The sequence below is a fragment of the Antechinus flavipes genome, chromosome 2 (genome assembly GCF_016432865.1).
Source record: "Antechinus flavipes isolate AdamAnt ecotype Samford, QLD, Australia chromosome 2, AdamAnt_v2, whole genome shotgun sequence".
NCBI classification, from domain to species: Eukaryota; Metazoa; Chordata; class Mammalia; order Dasyuromorphia; family Dasyuridae; genus Antechinus; species Antechinus flavipes.
In genome coordinates this window covers 399,562,477-399,581,330 of record NC_067399.1, presented here as the reverse complement: position 1 = coordinate 399,581,330, position 18,854 = coordinate 399,562,477, and the positions used below count along the sequence as shown (strand labels likewise).

Genomic DNA, 18,854 nt, shown 5'->3' with positions numbered 1-18,854 from the left:
TTGGAATCCATGTTTTAGGAGACGCTGGTGAACTGGAATATGGGATGAGGAAGACTCAGGAACCTGTATTCTTATCAAAAGTTAAAAGTAATTCCGGATATTTAGATTGAAAAGAAGACTTAGTTTATATTGCTGATTATGCCTGCCTTCTCCAAATTCCAGCTTTCCAGTGGAATTATATTTTTGTTCTACTTGGCCTTGGAAAACAGAACTTGTATCAATAATAGACAGAAAGAACTATATCTAAACTTAATAGAAGTTTCTTGTTACCAACTGGTTGCCTGTCAATGGTGAAGCTCCCCGTCACTGCAACATTTCAAGAATGCCAGATCCCCTTTTTGTGTTATTCATGATAGGGATTGGACTGAATAACCTCATAGTCTACAAATCTGTAATCCATCAGGTAATAATGATTTAGGAAGTTGTGGTATGTGAATGGACAAGAACATTATTATGCTGTAAGAAATGAGAAATATGATGAATACCAAGAAGCCAACTGAAGACATAGGTGCTGATCTATAATGAAGTAAGCAGGGGAAGGAAAACCATACACAACTACGAGGACATAAATCGAAAGAATAACAAAATAACTTAAACTGAATGCCATGAAATTACAAAGACCAAGCTTAGTACCAAATAAACAACATGAGAAAGCTCTCTCCTTTCTTTGCAGAGAAGTAGGGAAACATGACGCGGGTATAAAATGGTACAGAAAACATAGGACAGTTTGCAAGTATTAGTTTCTACTAAGTTTTTGAGCATTCAAGTGACTAGTTCCCTCTACAAAGTGCAAATAATCAAAGTTATTCACTTTCATTGGGAAATCCCTAACAGTGAGAAATCATATTTTCAAACATCACTTGGAAAAAAGAAAAACAAACAACCCAGAGAAATGAATACAAACAATCCCATTTTATTAGCAGTTAGTTCAAGATTGTACATTAGTGATGAAGGTTTTCTTTTCCAATGAAACCAAAAGGCTGGTATAAGAGCACTAGGAACAAGAGAGATGGGTTGAGCTTTACCTTGCCCCCCACCCCATCCCTCCTAAGATGGGAAGAGATCCTTCTCTTTCCCTTAACACTGCTCCTCCCTTCCCCCCACATCCCAACTATGGGTTTCCTCTCCCCAGGAAGAGACATGGAGTCTATTCAAAGATTGGCAAAAGGGGAGAGGGGGTCTTGAAGATAATAAAAACAAAGAGCTATATAAACCTTTCTTTGCTTTGTTTGCACTTTCCGTATAACCTTTTTGGTTCCCCCACTCTCCACGCACCCTCTTCCCTTCCCACCCCGACTCTTGTAGGATATATATATGTCAATGAATCAGAGCCAGAGAGAGAAGGCAGGTGGAGTAGGGGAAACTTTCAAGTGAAAAAACATAGCTCATTTCACCCAGACTCTTTAGAGTCATTTGTTTAGAGTTTCCACTGCCAATTTTTCTTACCCAAGGCCCAGAGGGACAGGACATACAGAAATCATGGGTCAGACTCCTCATTCCTTAGGCATGTGAGCAGACCAGACCTTATTCCAGCCAGTATGAACCCAAAGGTGAAAGGACAAAGCAAATATTTCCCAGGCTCTCCCTGAGTGCAAGGCAACACAAGTGGGTAGAATTCAAGCTCAACAGGAAATCCCCTTTTCTGAGAAGTATGCCTAGTTCCTTGGACCAAAGGCAAAAAGATTCAGTGAGGATTTCTTTCCTTCTCCCTCACAGTCCCACTTCCACGCCTTCCCCTTCTTCTCCACCTGAAATTTTACCCATCATGAGTGCCCTAAGATCCCAAATTCCATCTCTGTGAAGTTTTTCTAAACTGCCTTTGGCCTGGATCACTTTCCCCTCCTCAGTTTAGATTTTACTATGTTGATCATTAATATGACACTTTAAGCAGAAACTCATTTTTTAAGTGGTTGTTTTGGTTTTTTAATTTGTTTCCTCTACTAGGCTATGACTTTGTTATGAGAGGATGAGGTTTTATGCTTTTTTCCCAAGCTACACCAAGAACATGATTATGTGCAGAGCAGATGCTTCACAAATGCCTGCCTACTGAGGGGACTGGTACCAGCAGCAGCCCAGATAGATATTGGCTAACCCATGTGGTGGCAACAAGACCCTCAATCTTAGAAAAGCAGCCAAAGCTTGGAGTCCAGATTTCTGGCAATTTGGGAAGAGCTGATTAATATTGCCTCTTGGACTCTGCCAACCTAACTCCTAATGCAGAAAGAAAATTATTGATGAAGAAGGAGCCTCCTTCCAAGCTGTCAGCTTCCACTTACACAAAGGCAGAGGGATAAAAACTATACTCCCTTGACAGGTTTGGAGGCTTCTTCAAGATGAATTTAAAGCTCTCATGGTAGGGATGGTTCTCATCTCTGCATCACTTTTTCCCCCACATCAAAATATCTTTCCACCCCCACCCCCCCCAACTCCAATTCTACAATTGTGCAGTTTGACTTTTTTTAATCAAGGTTTTACATTTAATTCTACTATAATTTCTCATTATTCTAACCTATTGAGATCTTTTCCATGTTGGACTTCTGCAATGAAGTATCTCAATTGATTATTAGTTGTCACTGGGTCAGTCTTCTCAAGTCCAGTTAATGATACCAGTCACTAACAGTTGATATCTCCTTGACAGGCTGAGTCCTTTCCTTAGGATGCCTTACTTGGGTATGGGGACTGAGGAAGGGAAGAAGTATCAGGAAATCTATGAAAAGAACATTGGAGATCTCTTTCTCAAGGATTTCTATGAGAATGATGCTTTATCCCTTAGGCCTTTTCCATCAGCAGAGGAACTGTTAAGACTCTAATCACAATGACATCACTCCATTAGGTTCAGGTTTCCAGACCTAGCATGGCAGCTCCCAAAAGGATGGAATTCTCCAGCTCTGTTAAAAGGAAGCAGCAGCAATAACAGACAGGATCCTTGCCAACCTGTCTTCCCTAGGACTGCCCGAGTTTTTAAACTCCTATCTCCCTATCCCAACAGGGCTTCGTTTAACTACTGCACATTTTGACCTGGCTCCAGCCTGTCCCAACTAAGCCAGAGTAACAGGTCTTATATCATTTAGCCTCCCACCCAAATGGGATGGAATTGCCTTCAACTTCCAGAGCTATAATAGCAGCTCCAACAAATTCTCCTCCCCTCCCAGGTCCACACTGCCTGGTGCATCTAGACTCAAAAGGAAATTACAATTGTGGGGACTCTGCTGCCATCTCAAAACACAGAGCAGCTGGGTTCGGGTAAATCCCACTAGCATGGTATCTAAAAGAAGTAGCTCCAACTATTCCCAGCCAGTTCTATTTCTGGGTACTTTCTTCCTTTACTTTTGTCCAAACACTTGAGTTCCCCGCCCCACTTCCAGTAGCTCTCTACAATTAAAGAATATCTTCTTGAGAAGCTAGAAGTGTACTTTCCATCTCATCTCTATTCAGACATCATTGGGAGTTTAACAAAACCAGAAAATATTACAACTGTGGCAGGAGGCTCAGAAACCCAAGATGGGGAAGCCCTTCAGAGGAGAGGCGCAAGACAGAATCCAAAGTCTGGGGTGGCAAAAGCTGATATACAGGGAGTCTGGCCAGAAAGGAGTGACTTCTCTCGGCCTGGCTTTGTAAATATGAAGGGGGAGGAGAGGGAACCGAAAGAGTTAATGTGGAGGGCAGATGATGACGTCCAGACGGAGCTCTCTTACAGCTTTTGCCACAATGAGAAGGAATGAACCTAGCCGTGGTAGAGGCCGGGTGGGGGGTAATGGGAACACTACATCTGAGTCACTTCACAGTTTTATGAGGGGTTAGGATCAGTGGGCGATACCTGACTCCTGAATCAGTAAATAGCTTAGAGATGCTGCTATCCAAAGTGAGCCTGCAAGAGACCACCACATGGGCTTGCTTCCTGACTCAGAGCAATATACAGCACTGGGACAGGACAATCGGTTGAATCTATAAACTTGCCCCCGATAACCCAGGGCAACCAGACAAGAAGGCAGTCAGCTCTCTTCCTGTGTCCCAATGACCCGCCAAAGAATTCCAGCTAGAAAAGATATCAATATGCCTGTTATTGGCAAGACAGGTAATTATCTTTACTAGACTCAGGGACCCAAGATTTCTCTATCACCCATCAGTTTTTATAGCATTCTGCCCACTAAGTCAGCAATTGTGGATCCTCGATAAATCCCACTCTAGCACCAAGTTAAGGAAAAGATGGGGTGAGTAGGTCTTTTTTAGAGAATCCCATTAGAAAAAAAGGTCAAGAATATCAAGGGAATCAACTAAAAAAATATCAAAATATTTCAAAAAAGTGGGAAAGAAGGGGGCCTAATAGTACCAGATCTCAAACTACACTACAAAGCTGTAATCATTCAAACAATTTGGTATTGGGTGAGAATCCCATTCTATCTTGGACTTTAGAATGGGGTTGGCTCTCAACTCTGGCTCCACAGATCTTCAAGCCAGGATCAGTCCTTGCAACCCAGTTCTACCTTCCCCTAATCACCGTATCCTTTTTTCTTTGGCTAACAACTGAGATGCATGGACCTGTCACATGGTCAGGTTTCCAGAAAGGAGAAAACGTTACTCTGCAGATGATCCACTTCCAGATTGACTTGGGGCTTGTGTTTCCTGGCATCTAATATTGTACTTTGAGGGGAAGGGCAAAGGGAAGGCTCACCAGGAGCCCTTCATTAGTGTTTTCCCAAACATCCAATATACTCCTATTCCATCGTGTCTCCTCCACTGATCAGAATGACTGGGATCCAGGTACAGAAGCTATTCTGTGTCAGGGTCCCACAAGTGCAGAGAAGGGTCAGCTGCAGTCACCCACAGACAGGGTCCTACAGTGGTCCAAACAACATAGGGGAACACCAGGAAAAACCACTAAGGAAACACCTAGGCCCCAGAAGTTGCATTGCTCTTTCATGAAAAACTCTCCCTTCGTCTCATTTCCCTCATTCTTTTCCAGTCAGCCCAGAGCCAAATCATAATAAACACCAGTTCTGAGTTTACTTACAGCTACTGTGCATGGACAGGCTCAAAGTGAGAGCATAACAACCTTGTTAGAATTACTTATATCAAGTGCGGTTTTCCAGCCCCCATAACTAACTGAACAAGATACCTGGCTGAGGCAATTCTGCCCCTCCCTTGCCCAGTGTTAGCACTCTCACCTTTCCTGGCCCTACCTCTCTTACCTGGGGAGGTAATACGTCATACTCTTTAACAGAAAACTAGACAGCACTATCCTACCTTATATTGGCCCTCTGGAACTCTATGGAAATGCCTTAAGAGTATGCTTGGGCTAGTATACTGCCATTTCTCTCTCTTTTTTTTAATGTCATTTTTTTTTAGATCACTCATCCACTTAGAACTTATTGTGGTATGTGATGCTGGCTGCCAGTCTCTATTTTTGCCAAAATTTTCCAGTTTCCCCAGAAGTTTTGTAAAAAGAATTTTGCCTCAAGTAATTCATATTTTTAAGTTTTTTTTTTTTCCCTTCAACTCATTTTTATTGCTGTCTCTCTCTCTGAAGAACTGGATTGTACTAAGGACCACTTTAATCATTCTGTCTACTCACTCTGTATGTTTCCCAGAGGAAGTATGTGTGCATTGTTTTTTGCTTCCTGGCTTCTCTCCATCCAGGATAGAGACCTGGATTTAAGTTATGACTCATTGGTTTTCTTTCTTCATATCCTACCCTAAATCCCCCAGACACAAGACTTCTCAGACTACCCTTCTCAGGGCAGAAGTCACTGATGAACTTGATCCTACACTCAGGCTTCCTATTGTCATTTGCACCCTTCTAGGTGACTCATGAATCTGACCTCCCGTTGTTATAGGAGGGCTCTCAGACTCACCTAGGAGTCTGATCCAGGAAAGGTACTTTGGCCTGGTCTTCCACAGAGGCGGGGATAGCGCCAATTGTACCAATAAGCCAAGTGGCAGGGCACCCCCCCCCCCCCCCACCATAGGAGTATGGTGTCCATGCTGGGAACCTCAGGTCTCTGCCTTGCCTTTGCCATTTCCACACAGGCCGGAGGATAAGGGATGCTGAACTAGAGACATAGGCCCGATAAGCTACCATCCCCAATGCCGAGATCCTGCTGCTGCCATCAGATGCTGTTAGACAGGCTTATTCAGTGGCACCTTCCCCTTCCCCATCCACCTATACATTCACATTGGTCCCTTGTGTGTCTCCTTTTCCAATCGTCTAGATGATCAATACATCGGCGTTCCTGCCAGGGCTGTATGACTAACACAGACATACCCAAAAGCATAGGGAAGAACTAACGGCTGACAAGAACATGGGGGTTTCCAGGTCTCGTGGTAATCTTCCTCACTCAAACCCTTCTATGTTTTGTTTTTCTGTGGCCAGGATCTCAGGCAACTTACCAGGCACACTGGACCTCCCCAATCAGGAACGCCAGATCCCTGAAAACCCACAATCCCAGTGCCGAAGCCCGGCTTCTCTTCCTAACACATATATAGCTGTGCCACGGCAGGATCATGGCCTGTGTGACAGACACCAGCTCGGGGGATCTGTGCCTCCCTGATTTTATCTGCTGCCTGCAGGAGATAAAAATCAGGCAGCCTCAGGTGAGACAGAGGAAGCGAGACCCTCCCTTAGCCGTCAGTGACAGGGGCTACCTCTCTGACCCGGCGACCAGGCGCCCCGCCACCATCCCGATGGCAGCAGCGGCCGGACCCCAACAAACCAACAAAAGAAAGGGGGAGAGAAACAGACAGAAAAGAGGGAGGGAGGGAGACAGGCGGGAAGGAGGGAGAGACAGAGAGAGATACAGACAGAGACAGTTTATATAAAATAACACAGTGGAGCCCCAGGAATCAGGGCACAAACTCTGGCACCAAGAAACAAAAAACCAAAATATTAAAATACTTCAGCTTTTAGTATTTGAGAGGTTTTAAAAGGTTCTCCGGGAAGCCTCGGCCTGCTCAGAGCAGGGACAGAGGCAGAGGTACCGGCCGTAGGCACCACCTTCGCTGCCCATAGCCTTTGCTTGGGGCTGGAGGGAGCATTTTATGTACACTGGAATGGGTTCTGGGAGCTGGACCCGCGGTCACCTCAGTCTTTTACCACAGAAAACACCACGTAAGTCATAGCTGATGAGGGGAAAGGAGGTGGGAGGAGAGGTTAGGGTAAGCATTGTGGGACAGCCCCAGGACCTGGTCCTGGGAGTCAGGATGTTAGGATGGGGGGTTAAAAACATCCCCCGGAAAGATCCCCCGGGGACTGAATAGATACTGCAGGTACCGAAGACATGTTAAGGACAGAGAAGGGAAGGTATTGATCAGATGGGCTCCAGGACTCCCTGGAGGCCATCAGACTGAAGTCCAGCCTGGTAACCAGCTCCGAGTACCAGACCCGCGTCTCTGAAGGGCCTTTTCCGAAATGGACAGGGCGTATCCTGGACCCCCCGCCTCTCTAGCAAAAGGCCCCTCCTGCCCACTCTACCCCCCTCACTGTCCAGCGATTAATACTGAGGGAGTGCCCTGCCTGGGGGAAGGGAAGTGCCGGGCACAGTCAGGAGTAGTACAGAACCCCTCTCACGAGGCAGGGGCTTCGCTCTAAGTGGAAGCGACCTTACACCTAGGGAAGCTTCGAGCAGGTCTCAGGAAGTGCTGGGGGCCTCCTGCCTGGCTGGAGGCCCGGGCTGTGGGAGGCTCTGGAGCTCTCTTCGGCTGCACCGGGCGCTTCTTCTTCCCGCTCCCAGGTCAGGCCTTGGTGGGGTTCTGCTCAGAAGTGCTTGGCAGTTCTGGGCCATGTTCCACACCCCGGGTGGCTCAGTGTGAGGCTGGGGGCTCCCTGGCCATCATGAATGCTCACTCTGGTCATGAGGATGGCAGCAGCTACCTAGTGTTCTGGAGGTCCTCCCGCAGCCAAGTGGGCAAGGTCTGGCCCATCTTATAAAGCAGCTTAGAAAGTTCGATGTTATGGTCCCGGTAATAGTCTCTTAAGAAGGCTCGTGACTATAACAAGAAAGGGAAACCAAAAGGTCAGTGGTCTGCTCAGAACTCATCTCTTCCTCCTTTTATTTACCCCATTCCCTTCAGTGTAACATGATCTAGTCTCAACCTTAAAAACGCATTATTTCATTCAAAGTGTTTTCCTGTGGGACAATGAGGGAGTAGTGGAGAGAGCAGGACTTCTTAAAACTTTTTCCACTCATGACCCCTTTTTGCCTGAGAAATTTTTAGACAACCCCAAGTATGCAGGAATATAAAACGGGTGTACAAATCAAACATTTACTAATAATAAATCATAATTTTACAACCCCCCATATTAGGTTATATTGCAACCCACCGTCGAAGAAGCTTTGAGATAAAGCACCATGCCTGAAGTCAGGAAGATCTGAGTTCAGATGTGGCTGATGGGATCCTAGGCATATTACCTAACTAACATAAACTCCTATTTGCCCAAGTTCTTATCTGTAAAATGGTGTTACCCAGGAGAAGCAAACAGCGAACCACTCCAGTATCTTTGCCAAGTAAACCCCATGAACAGTGCATAAGGTCACAGAGAGTCAGACACAACTAAACAACAACAAATATTTTTTGCGTAGCTCCCTAACTAGATTCTTTTGGACCACTGGGTCTGTGACTTCATTGCTATACTATGAAACTCCTAATAAGGAAACTCTCTCCACAAAGCTGATCAGTATCTGTCCTACAATTTACAGTCTGAGAGACTAGCTGGAGCCACTGAGAGCTTAAGTGATTTGCACTCCATCACAAAGACAATCAGTGTAAAAGGCAGCACCTGAACCCAGGTTTTTTTTTTTTTTTTTTTTTTTTTTAACTCCAAGACCAGCTCTCTATTCACTGTCTGTCTATCTCAAATGAATTTTGTGATGAAGAAAGCCATCTGCACCCAGAGAGAGAACTGTGGGGACTGAGAGTGGATCACATCTTTTAGATTGCTGTTTGCTTGCATTTTATTTTCTTATTTTTTTCCTTTTTTATCTGATTTTTCTTGTGCACCATAATAATTGGGAAAATATGTATAGAAGAATAGCACATGTTTAACATGTTGGATTACTTGCCATCTAGGGAAAGGGATAGGAGAAAGGGAAGGAAAAAAATTTTTGGAACACAAAAATTTCTGCAAAGGTGAATGCTAAAAATTATCTATGCATATGTTTTGAAAATAAAAAGCTTTAATTTTTAAAAAATTTTTAAAGGATTTATAATCTGGTAGAATGACTATGAAAAAAATAAAATGACATCAAATGATGACAATGACGATGATAAAGATGATATGTGGTGCTTCAGGGTCTACAAAATACTTTACATACATTTTCTGAACTCTGGCCATATTGCTCCCCATCTTCTTCTCACTAGAAATTAGGCTTTGCCCTGGAAACCTGATCTAGACACATGAGTTTATACTTTATCTAGTCTTAGACCAGCTCTCCCCATCACCGACTAGTTCCAGAAACCACGTCTAATTTCATGTCCCCATCTTTTTACTTCTGCCCCCTTTTCATGTATTTTCTTCCCCTATTAGAATGCAAGTTCTTGCTTGTTTTAATCTGTATCCCCAAAGCTTAGTGCAGTGCCTGGCCCATAATAAGCACTTAATATGTGTTTATTACATGATAATATTGTAGGAGAGGTGCAGGATAAAGTCTTCTATGTGAAATCCAAGTAGAAGACAATTGTCTGAGCAGAACCCCACCAAGGCCCGACCTGGGAGCAGGAAGAAGCAGTGCCCGGTGCAGCCAAAGAGAGCTCCAGAGCCTCCCACAGGGTATGTTGGGGGATAAACTGGTATAACCTTTCTTTCTGTACTAGTATTTCAGGAAAAATATGACCTCCAAGAAATTCCAATAAAATTCAAGAAACTTTTTGTTTCAGAAAACCTGAGGTACTTCCCTAAAAGTCCCTATGATCTGAATTAACCTAGCTATATCATCCCACCCTTCACATCAGGCAATTTGGGACAAAGAAGCAGCTCCAGCTACTCACATCCAAATCCATTTCTGGGTACTTCCTGCCTTTGCTTTTGCCCAAGCACTTGGTTTTCCCTCCTTCAAGCAGTTGACACCAGAATCCTTTCTTTGCATCATACCTGTAGAGAGAGAGAATAATTTAATTCCACTCAACATATCTCCCCAATGAAACAGACATTTTCTTATATAGAGTACAATTCAAACCTAGTCACTTAGAGATAGGCAAATCACTTAAAATTATAGAGACAACCAGAATCAAAGTGTGATGTTATGGGATAAGCGCTGGACTTGGAAGTAAAAAGGCCAGGGGTCAAGTTCTGGGTCTGAGATATACTAGTTATGAATCTTAGGCAAAGTATTTCACTTCTCTGGGTTTGGTTTCCATATGTATCAAATGGGAACAGTTACTAACCCCCTAGGGTTGTAAGGCGATCCTCTGTTAACTTTGAAATGCGAGTAGCTATTATCATTGCCTTAGGAGAGAAGATAATAGTACACCTGGAAGCCTTAGGAATTATAACACACTTTAGGTATGGGTCAAAGCTGCAGAGAAAGAATGAGCACCAAATGTGCACCAAAATAACGATTACTAAAAGGGGAAAACAGGAACATTTAAATCAAAAAGGGAAGAAAAACTGACAAGTTTTAGGTTGACCATATCATCCCAGATACAAAGGTGGATTTTTCTTTTTTAAAAACTGATGGGATATTTGCAGAGATGGCGTGACTATGGATGTAGAACACTGCATGTACCACCAGACTTTGTCAATTGGTTAGTTTTATTAAACTGCTTTTCCCATCCCCACTCACACCCCCACCTCTTTTTTAATCTTTGTCAAAAAAGATAGCACTCTGAATTGGGAAAAAGGAAACGATACATTGAGAAATAAAAGTGATATAAAAACAAATGGTACTTTTTCTCAAAATAAGCTGAAGAGACGTTGGATCAAAAAACATCAGAGCTAAAAGAACTTTAGGAATCACATCCCCATGCCCTCTCATTTTACAGATGCAGAATCCAAACCCCAGAGAGAAGTAACTGACTAAAAGTTCCAAAGCGAGTCATTGGTACGACTAAAATCCAAATTCTCTGGCATCGACTCCTGGGATTTCTCCAAGTTGCTTTACTACATTCAACAATTCACAAAAAGAGGAGAGATGACCCCTAGAAAATATAAAACCAGATGTGATGCGAATCTTCCTTCTATTCACAGGCTCCTGCAGAGGAGCTTCCCTTGGTATATGGTATGAGATGTTGGTTTATACCTAGTTTCTGCCAGACCGATTTCAATTTATCCTAACAATCTTTGCCTAACAGTGAGCTTTTACTCTGTTAGCTAGGATCTTTGGGTTTATCCATCACTAGGACATTATGTTTATTTGTTTCTGAATGTTGATGTTCCTGCCATGGAAACAGCTATACATTGTGGCACACAAGGGACCCTGCCTATCCTAAAAAGGCCAGTGGGATCCAGTTACTCTGGCTCCAGAGCTTGGGGATGTGCTTTTGACATGGAAGCACAGCAGACGGGGGAAGGCAGATCAGAAAGGTCCTTGGGCTTTGGGGTTAGGACAACACTCACACCAGAGTTTTATGGTAATCAATAATGTTGGTCACCCCAAGGAACTTCTGCACAGTGTCCATCACTTTGGCCGGTTCGGTCCGGAGCAGTTTGCCATCCAACACCAGGATCTGAAAGAGTAGTAAGGGGAATCTTATATGGCCCAGTCTCATCCCTGCTCCCTCCCTACCCCGTAATCTGCCAATGTGACCAGTTGTGGCAGTGAAAAGGGTACTGGCTGCAAATCCTCAAAACGAGACAGGGCCAACTAACTTTCCCCCAAATGGACTCTTCTTCAAACAGGCCATTCTGGCAAATGTAGAAATATGCTTTTCGTGATTTCATATGAATAATGGGTATTACATTTCTTGCCTTCTCAATTGGTTGGAGGAGAGGGCAGAAAGGGGAAAAGAATTTGGAACGGAAAATAAATTTTTTTTAATTAAAAAAAATAAAACAAAACAACTAGGGCCCTTCCCAACTTCACAGAGGAAGGAGACCAAGATAAGAGAGGATCTCCATGGAATCATGTAATTGGAGTTTTAGCTGAGAGAACTGAGAATAAAATATTTGGTGTAAGAAAAGACTTATGAGGAATAGAAAAGCTATCTTTAAAAATTTGGAGGGCAGGGCAGCTAGTTGGTGCAGTGAATGGAGCACCAGACCTGAAGTCAGGAGGACCTGAGTTCAAATCTGGTCTCAGACATTTAACAATTCCTAGCTGTGTGACCCTGGGGCAAGTCATTTAACCCCAAATGTCTGGGGGAGGGTTATCATGTAAAAAAAAGGAACTAAGCTATATTTTGCTTATTTCCAAAGTGACAAGACTTGACAACTTGGAAAGAAATTACAGAAATTCTATAAAGGTCATTAGCCCATAAAATGAGGCACAGTGGATAAAGCACAAAGCCTGGAGTCAGGAAGATCGGAGATACTATGTGACCTGGGACAAGTCATTTAAGCTCTTTGTCTCAGTTCCTTTGGCTGTAAATAGAAATAATAATAACACCTATCTCCCAGGGTTGTTAAGAAGAAAATGACTTTGTAGAGTGTTCTGTAAACCTTAAAAAGCACTAGCTATTATTTAGAACTGAAAGAGACTTTGGAAGCCATCAAGTCCAATCCCCTCATTTTACAGATGGAGAAACTTAAAGTTAATTGACTTGCTATTAAATATCTGAAGCAAGATCTCATCCCAAGAATTCCTGATTCCAAGGCTAGCACATTATCTTCTAGGCCTGGGGATTACAGAGAAGATACAAACTGGATTAGATTTCCTTTTCAACTCTGAAGCAAAATGATTCTCTAATTCTAGGCTAATGAGAAAGATTGAGATGGCTGTGTGTCCTGCAGGAAGTTTTAGGAAAGCAGACACAGGTGAAGTCATACCTTTGCTTGTTCAGGATAAGAAACATTTTTCAGCCAGGAGTCCAGTCCCTTAGAGAGGAACAACCAATGTCACACAATGAGCTGGTAGCTTCTTGTATTTATATGTACAGCTATGAAACATTTGATGGAAGCTGATACCTTAGCAGGGTACCAAAGGCACCCCTGAGGGCTGACTAACAACCTTCTTTGAGGGAAATACACTCATGTAAATGAAAATGTTGGCACAAGTACAAATGTGATACAGGGGTTGGGGAAAACAAAAGGAAGAAAATCAAGGTAATAACTGAAGGGGACAAGTTTTTATTAAGTGCCTACTATGTGTAGGATGCAGTACATAGTACTAAGTACCGTACTAATAAGTTTACAAATATCATGCCATTTGATCCTCACAGCAATCTTAGGAGGTAGGTGTTTTATGATCCCTGTTTTATAGTAAAATCTGCAATTAAGGTCACACAGCTAGGGAGTATCTGAGGCTGGATTTGAATTCAGATATTCCTGACTTCAGATCCAGCCCATGATACTATGCTAACAAGCTTTCTTTATTGGAGAAATAAACATATCAAAAAGAAGCTAAAGCTCAGTAGAGCTGGCTATGTTGGCAAAATAGTGAAGTTTACCTTCCCTTCCCCCCTCTCTTGTGAATTATTCTGTGTTTCCCAATATCTCCTGTATGTCTCATTCTATAAAGTTCTGGTCCCTAATAATCTCAGCTGACGACTAAGGGCAACTTCTTAGCAAGTAATTCCTCTTAGGTGTATACTTCAGAGCCATTGGCTCATTGTGAGCAGTGTGATGTTGGGCTATCAATCAATAAACAATTATTAAGTGCCTACTATGTACTAAGCACTGAGATATAAAAGACAGCACCTGCCCTCAAGGAGCTCACAATCTAATAGGGGAAACAACATGCAAACAAATATAAAAAAACAAGCTATATACAGGAATGATAAAACAATAATTAAAAGAGGAAAGACGTCCTGGTAAAGGTGAGATTTTAGTCAGGAATTATAGGAAGCCATTGTATTGCATCTGTATGGAGTGGGTGCCATACTTAGACCTGGATTTTAGGTAAATCACTTTAGGGGCTGAATGAAGAACAGATTGGAGAGAGGAAAGGGTGGAGGCAGGCAGACCATCAGCGCCTTATGCAGGAATCCAGTCATAAGGGGGTCTCACTAAAGTGGTGGCGGTGTCAGAGAAGAGAAGGGGACAGATTCAAAACAATTTGCAAAGGTAAAATCGGCAGGTCTTGATCACAGGATGGCTGGGGGGGAAGGGAGGAGGCGCAGTCCAGAACGACTCCAAGTCGTCTGGTGAGTTTTGGGAGGATGGTATTGCCTTTCCTCTACAGGCACAGGGAAGGGGGAGGGTTTAAGAGGAAAGACAATGGATCCTGTTTTGGATACACTGAATTTCTAAAGTCTATTGGGAAAGTCAAAGGAAAAAGTAATAATGCTCAGATATCTCCAAAATCAGCCCCTCTTCCCTGTGATCTGGGACTCCCCTTTCTTTAAGAAATCAAAAGCTTTCAAGATCCAAAGATAAAAATCCCCATTGGTGGAGACACAGTGACCCATAAAGGGGAAGTATTGTCAATTGTGTCCTGGTATCTCTATCTGAATCACTTCTCCCATGTAAAAAACCAAGCCCGAGCCCCTACTCTGCGGGGAGGACCGGGGGGAGGGGGCGGGTACCTGGTTGGCGTGGTAAGCGCTAAGCCAATGCTCGATGTGGGTGGCGTACCAGCCAGGAACAAGGCAGCGGTTCTGAAGTGCCCGCAGCTTTGGGGAGGCGTTCGACCCGGCCGTGATCACTTCATGGAAGGTGTACTTCAGGGCAACGGGGTCATCGTGGGCTCGCTGATGCTGTTGGGGAGCAAGAGGCTCGGTGAGCAGCGCCCGCTCCTCCCCCCCAGAACCTGAGCGCCCCAAACGCAGCCAGCACTTCTTCCTTCTGGGGAGAGGAAGCCAGAAGGTGAAGAGGAGGCAGGAAGTTCTCCTTCCCACCCAAACCGAGGCAAGCAGCAGCCAGGGGAAGTAGCAGCGTCCCCCATCCACAGCTCCCCTCCGGGGAAGCGCGTCCTGGGCCCCCCAGCCCAGCCCGGCCCACTCACCTGGTACCAAGAGTAGGCTCGGTCCGCGGGGTCTATGAGAATGGTGAGGACTTTGGCCTTGGGCAGCAAGGCCGCGGCCCGCTGGGGAGCCACCTCGGAGTCGAAGTAGTTGGCGCTTTTCTCAAAGTAGAAGTCCGAGGTGGTGTTGGAGGGGATGGGGAAGAACTCCATGTACCTGTCCGGGGCCCGGAGAGAGAGAGTGAGCAGGACCAGAAGCACTGCGTCTGTGAGGGCGCAGGTGGCTTCCGAGAACGGGTTTCTCCCGTGCTGGGCGCTTGGTGGCCCTTCCCCTGCCTCCACTTCCCAGCCATTCCTTTGGGGGAAGGTTGGAGCCCTGGGGTTTTAAGCATTCCATATGTTCAAGTTATCTCACCCACCTGAGGGATGGGACATTACCAACTCCAGTCCGTAGGCCAGGCAGAAAATGATAAAGAACTTAAGAAACCTCCCTCAAGGGTGGGGGGAAGGAGGGGAAAAGTGGGAACAGAAGGCTTCGCAAGGGTCGATGTTGAAAAATTACCCATGCATATGCTTTGTAAATAAAAAGCTTTAATAAATTAAAAAAAAAAAAAAAAAACAAAGAAATCTCTCTCAATAAGTCCTGGCTGGAGCCACACAAAAGACCCCAGGTCATCTCTCAATTGTAACACTGACTGATAACTGACTTCTCTTGTCATGGAGGTTTCCATTCCTCTCCTTGCCCCACAGATACTAACCAAATAAAATACTTGGAAGGCGTCAGAAATAAGCACTTGGGGAAAGAATGTGTGCTGAATTACGGGCTCAAGAATGAGTTTCAAGCATCATGTTCTTTAGCTGTTATGGTTCCAGCTCCTGAGAGCCGGACGCCGTCACCTTGGCCTTTGGGGGACAGGGCCCCCGGTCTCTGCGCAGTTTGCCTGAACTCTGCCCCCTCTTCTACAACAGGAACTCCATCAGTGTGTAAACAGCTTCCAGATGCTTCCTGACCCCAACACAGAGCTTCCGATCCCACATCCCAAGCTAGCCAACAAGGATGGAAAGCCCCACTCACCAGTCTATGCCTTTGTGGTAGTTTTGGCCATTGAAAAACTGAATCTCCTCAAAGGTCTCTGGGCTTGGGTAGTTACTGCTCAGGTCCGGGTGCATTCCCAGGAACAGATACAGGGCTGTAGTGCCTGCAGGATAGGAGAGGGGGAGGGTCCCGGGACCTCAGAAACAGCCCACAGAAGGGAGAACTAGGGGTTACAGGACCAATGTTCTTGTTCCCACTCTGCCATTAATGAGCTGTATGACCAAAATATTCTCTCTAGATCTGTTTCCTCATGCTTGCAAATAGAATAATCTAGAATATGGGTCTTTTGGGGTTTTTTGTATTATGGACCCCTTGGGGAACCTGGTGAAGTATATGAATACTTTTTCAAAATAATGCTTTTAAATGCCTAAAATTAAAAAAAAATTGGATAATTATATTGCAAAACAATTGGTTTCCTTTGTAATCCTACATATTTTATTTTAGGATATGTATGATCACATAGTGTTACAAAGGAAACCAATTATTTTGCAATATAATTATCCAAAAAAAATTTTAAAGCAAAAAACACGATCACAAATCCCAGGGTAAATATCTCACAACTAAATAAACAAATAGTAGAAGTCTGGTTCTTAAATAAATGATGTCTGGTTTCTTACTACTATATGTCTATATACTTGTTCTCATGGCTACATGGAGATCTGAATCATGCTGAAAAGAAAGCTTGAGAAGAAACAGCACACTGAGAACACCTCCAGGCTATTAGCCAGAGAAGGCACCAAATATCCCCAAAAGTTTTGTCCCAGAGTAGAGTTCCTTCATTTTACCACCAAGAAACAGGGGTTAGGAGACATCCCAGCAATTATCTAGTCTCAAAAATCTTCAGTGGTTCCAGCTGTCTCCCAAGTAAAACTCAATTATCTTCCCTTGGTATTCAAGTGTCTCAGTAATCTGGCACATTATATTTTTCCATTCTGGCTTCAAATGACTCACCTCCCCAAACTCTACAGCCCAGAGAAAATGTCCCCTGAACAAGCCAATTGATTTCCTGCTTCAGGGGCTAGGCTCACACATCGCCTCAGACTGTGGGGATTTCCTTTTCCCACCTAAGGCTAGAAGGACTAGGAATTTAAAAACCCAACAATGGCCAGGTGACATCAATTGACACAAGGCATTTTCTTTTTTTAACCTATAAAGAAAATAAGAGATAGGATGACAAAAATTTTTATTTCAAAATAAAAATGCTTGACTCAATTAACACACTTGGTTGGTTGATTCTTTTAGTTAAAGCCCGATTCAAATACCACTTTCTCCAGAATGCCTTTCCTGATCTTTCTGCTGGGTAAAAATCTTCCTTGGGTCTCCCACAGCACTTGGCCTATACTTGTCTGATGCACCTGCCATGCAATATTGCAGGTTATATTTATCTAAGTTTCTTTTTCTTCTCTTCGATGGCAATCTCCATAAGGATAGGTATTCAGCTCAGTGCTCTACTTAGTGGCTTGAATTGTATCTCAGGTTGGGCAGCACATGGAGATTTCTTCCTCAAAGTGAGATTTGGAAAATTCCTACATCCTACGATGGTCATCCCAAGGAGACGGGGAGCATCAGGGAGACCAGCCTAGCCAGGCATCAGGGGCATAGAGGGAAGCATACCTGTTTTTTGGGGTCCAATGATTAAGAGTTTGGGGAACCGGTCACACGTTTTTTCCTTTGACCAGATGTCTTTGTGCCGCTTGTCTTCACAAGGATCCTTAAAGGCAAGGAGAAAAACAACATAGAGTGGGACAAAACTCAGTCTTTTGTTCTAGCTGCCCCTTATGATTCCTATAGACCACAGCTTCTTAAACTTTTTCCACTCAAGACTCCTTTTCGTCTGAGAAATTTTTATGTAACCCCAGGTATAGAGGTGTATAAATTAGATATACAAAACATTTACTGATAATAAATCATAATTTCATTATCCCTCATATTTAGGGGGGTTGAAACCCACAGTTTAAAAAATTTTGTTCTACATCAAGGGTTTTTAACCTTTTTGTGTATCATGGACTCCTTTAGGAGTGTGATGAAGTTCATAAAATACATTAGCATGTTTTCTTTTTTTATTTTTTCAAGTTTTTTTATTTTTCTAAGTACATGTAAAGATAGTTTTCAACATTCATTTTTATAAAACTTTATATTCCAAATTTTTGTCCCTCCCTCCCTTGCCTTGGCCCTCCCCAAGACAGCAAGCCATCTGATACGGTTAAATAATGGAAACCAATTATATTGAGAGTTTTATATTATATAAAACACTCAAAATAATAAATATATTATAAATATAATATATGCTTATATATTATATATTATAATAAATCTATATATTCTAATGAAGTCTATGGGTCCCTTTCAGAATGTTTTTAAAAATGATGTATGAGGGGCAGCTAGGTGGCACCGTGGAGAGAGCACCAGCTCAGGAGGACCTGAGTTCAAATGTGGTCTCAGACACTTACTACTTCCTAGCTGTGTGACCCTGGGCAAGTCACTTAACCCCAATTTCCTCAGGGGGAAAAATGATGTATGATATATTAATGCAGGGGTCCTCAAACTACAGCCCACGGGCCAGATGCAGCAGCTGAGGACGATTATCCCCCTCACCCAGAGCTATGAAGCTTCTTTAAAGGCCCACAAAACAAAGGTTTTGTTTTTACTATAGTCCGGCCCTTCAACAGTCTGAGAGACAGTGAACTGGCCCCCTATTTAAAAAGTTTGAGGATTCCTGTATTAATGTTTTATATATAGTTACCTATATATGTTATATTTAACTTTCA

At 43.5% G+C, this 18,854-nt stretch overlaps 1 protein-coding gene across 2 annotated transcripts in view; it reads right to left on the bottom strand.

Moving 5' to 3' along the window:
• Positions 1-893: 893 nt before the first annotated feature.
• NDST1 (N-deacetylase and N-sulfotransferase 1) overlaps positions 894-18,854 on the bottom strand; it is a 32,927-nt gene continuing 14,966 nt past the window's right edge. Inside the window, exons 8-15 of one of the 2 annotated variants that reach the window (XM_051978721.1) lie at positions 17,701-17,797; positions 16,066-16,189; positions 15,033-15,207; positions 14,614-14,784; positions 12,917-12,964; positions 11,549-11,658; positions 9,982-10,084; positions 894-7,983 (exon numbers count right to left, since the gene is read on the bottom strand). In XM_051978721.1, coding sequence (XP_051834681.1) covers positions 7,864-7,983; positions 9,982-10,084; positions 11,549-11,658; positions 12,917-12,964; positions 14,614-14,784; positions 15,033-15,207; positions 16,066-16,189; positions 17,701-17,797 — 948 coding nt within the window. In that variant the 3' untranslated portion in view covers positions 894-7,863. The remainder of the gene's footprint in view (positions 7,984-9,981; positions 10,085-11,548; positions 11,659-12,916; positions 12,965-14,613; positions 14,785-15,032; positions 15,208-16,065; positions 16,190-17,700; positions 17,798-18,854) is intronic. The other variant, XM_051978722.1, reaches the window with a different exon arrangement.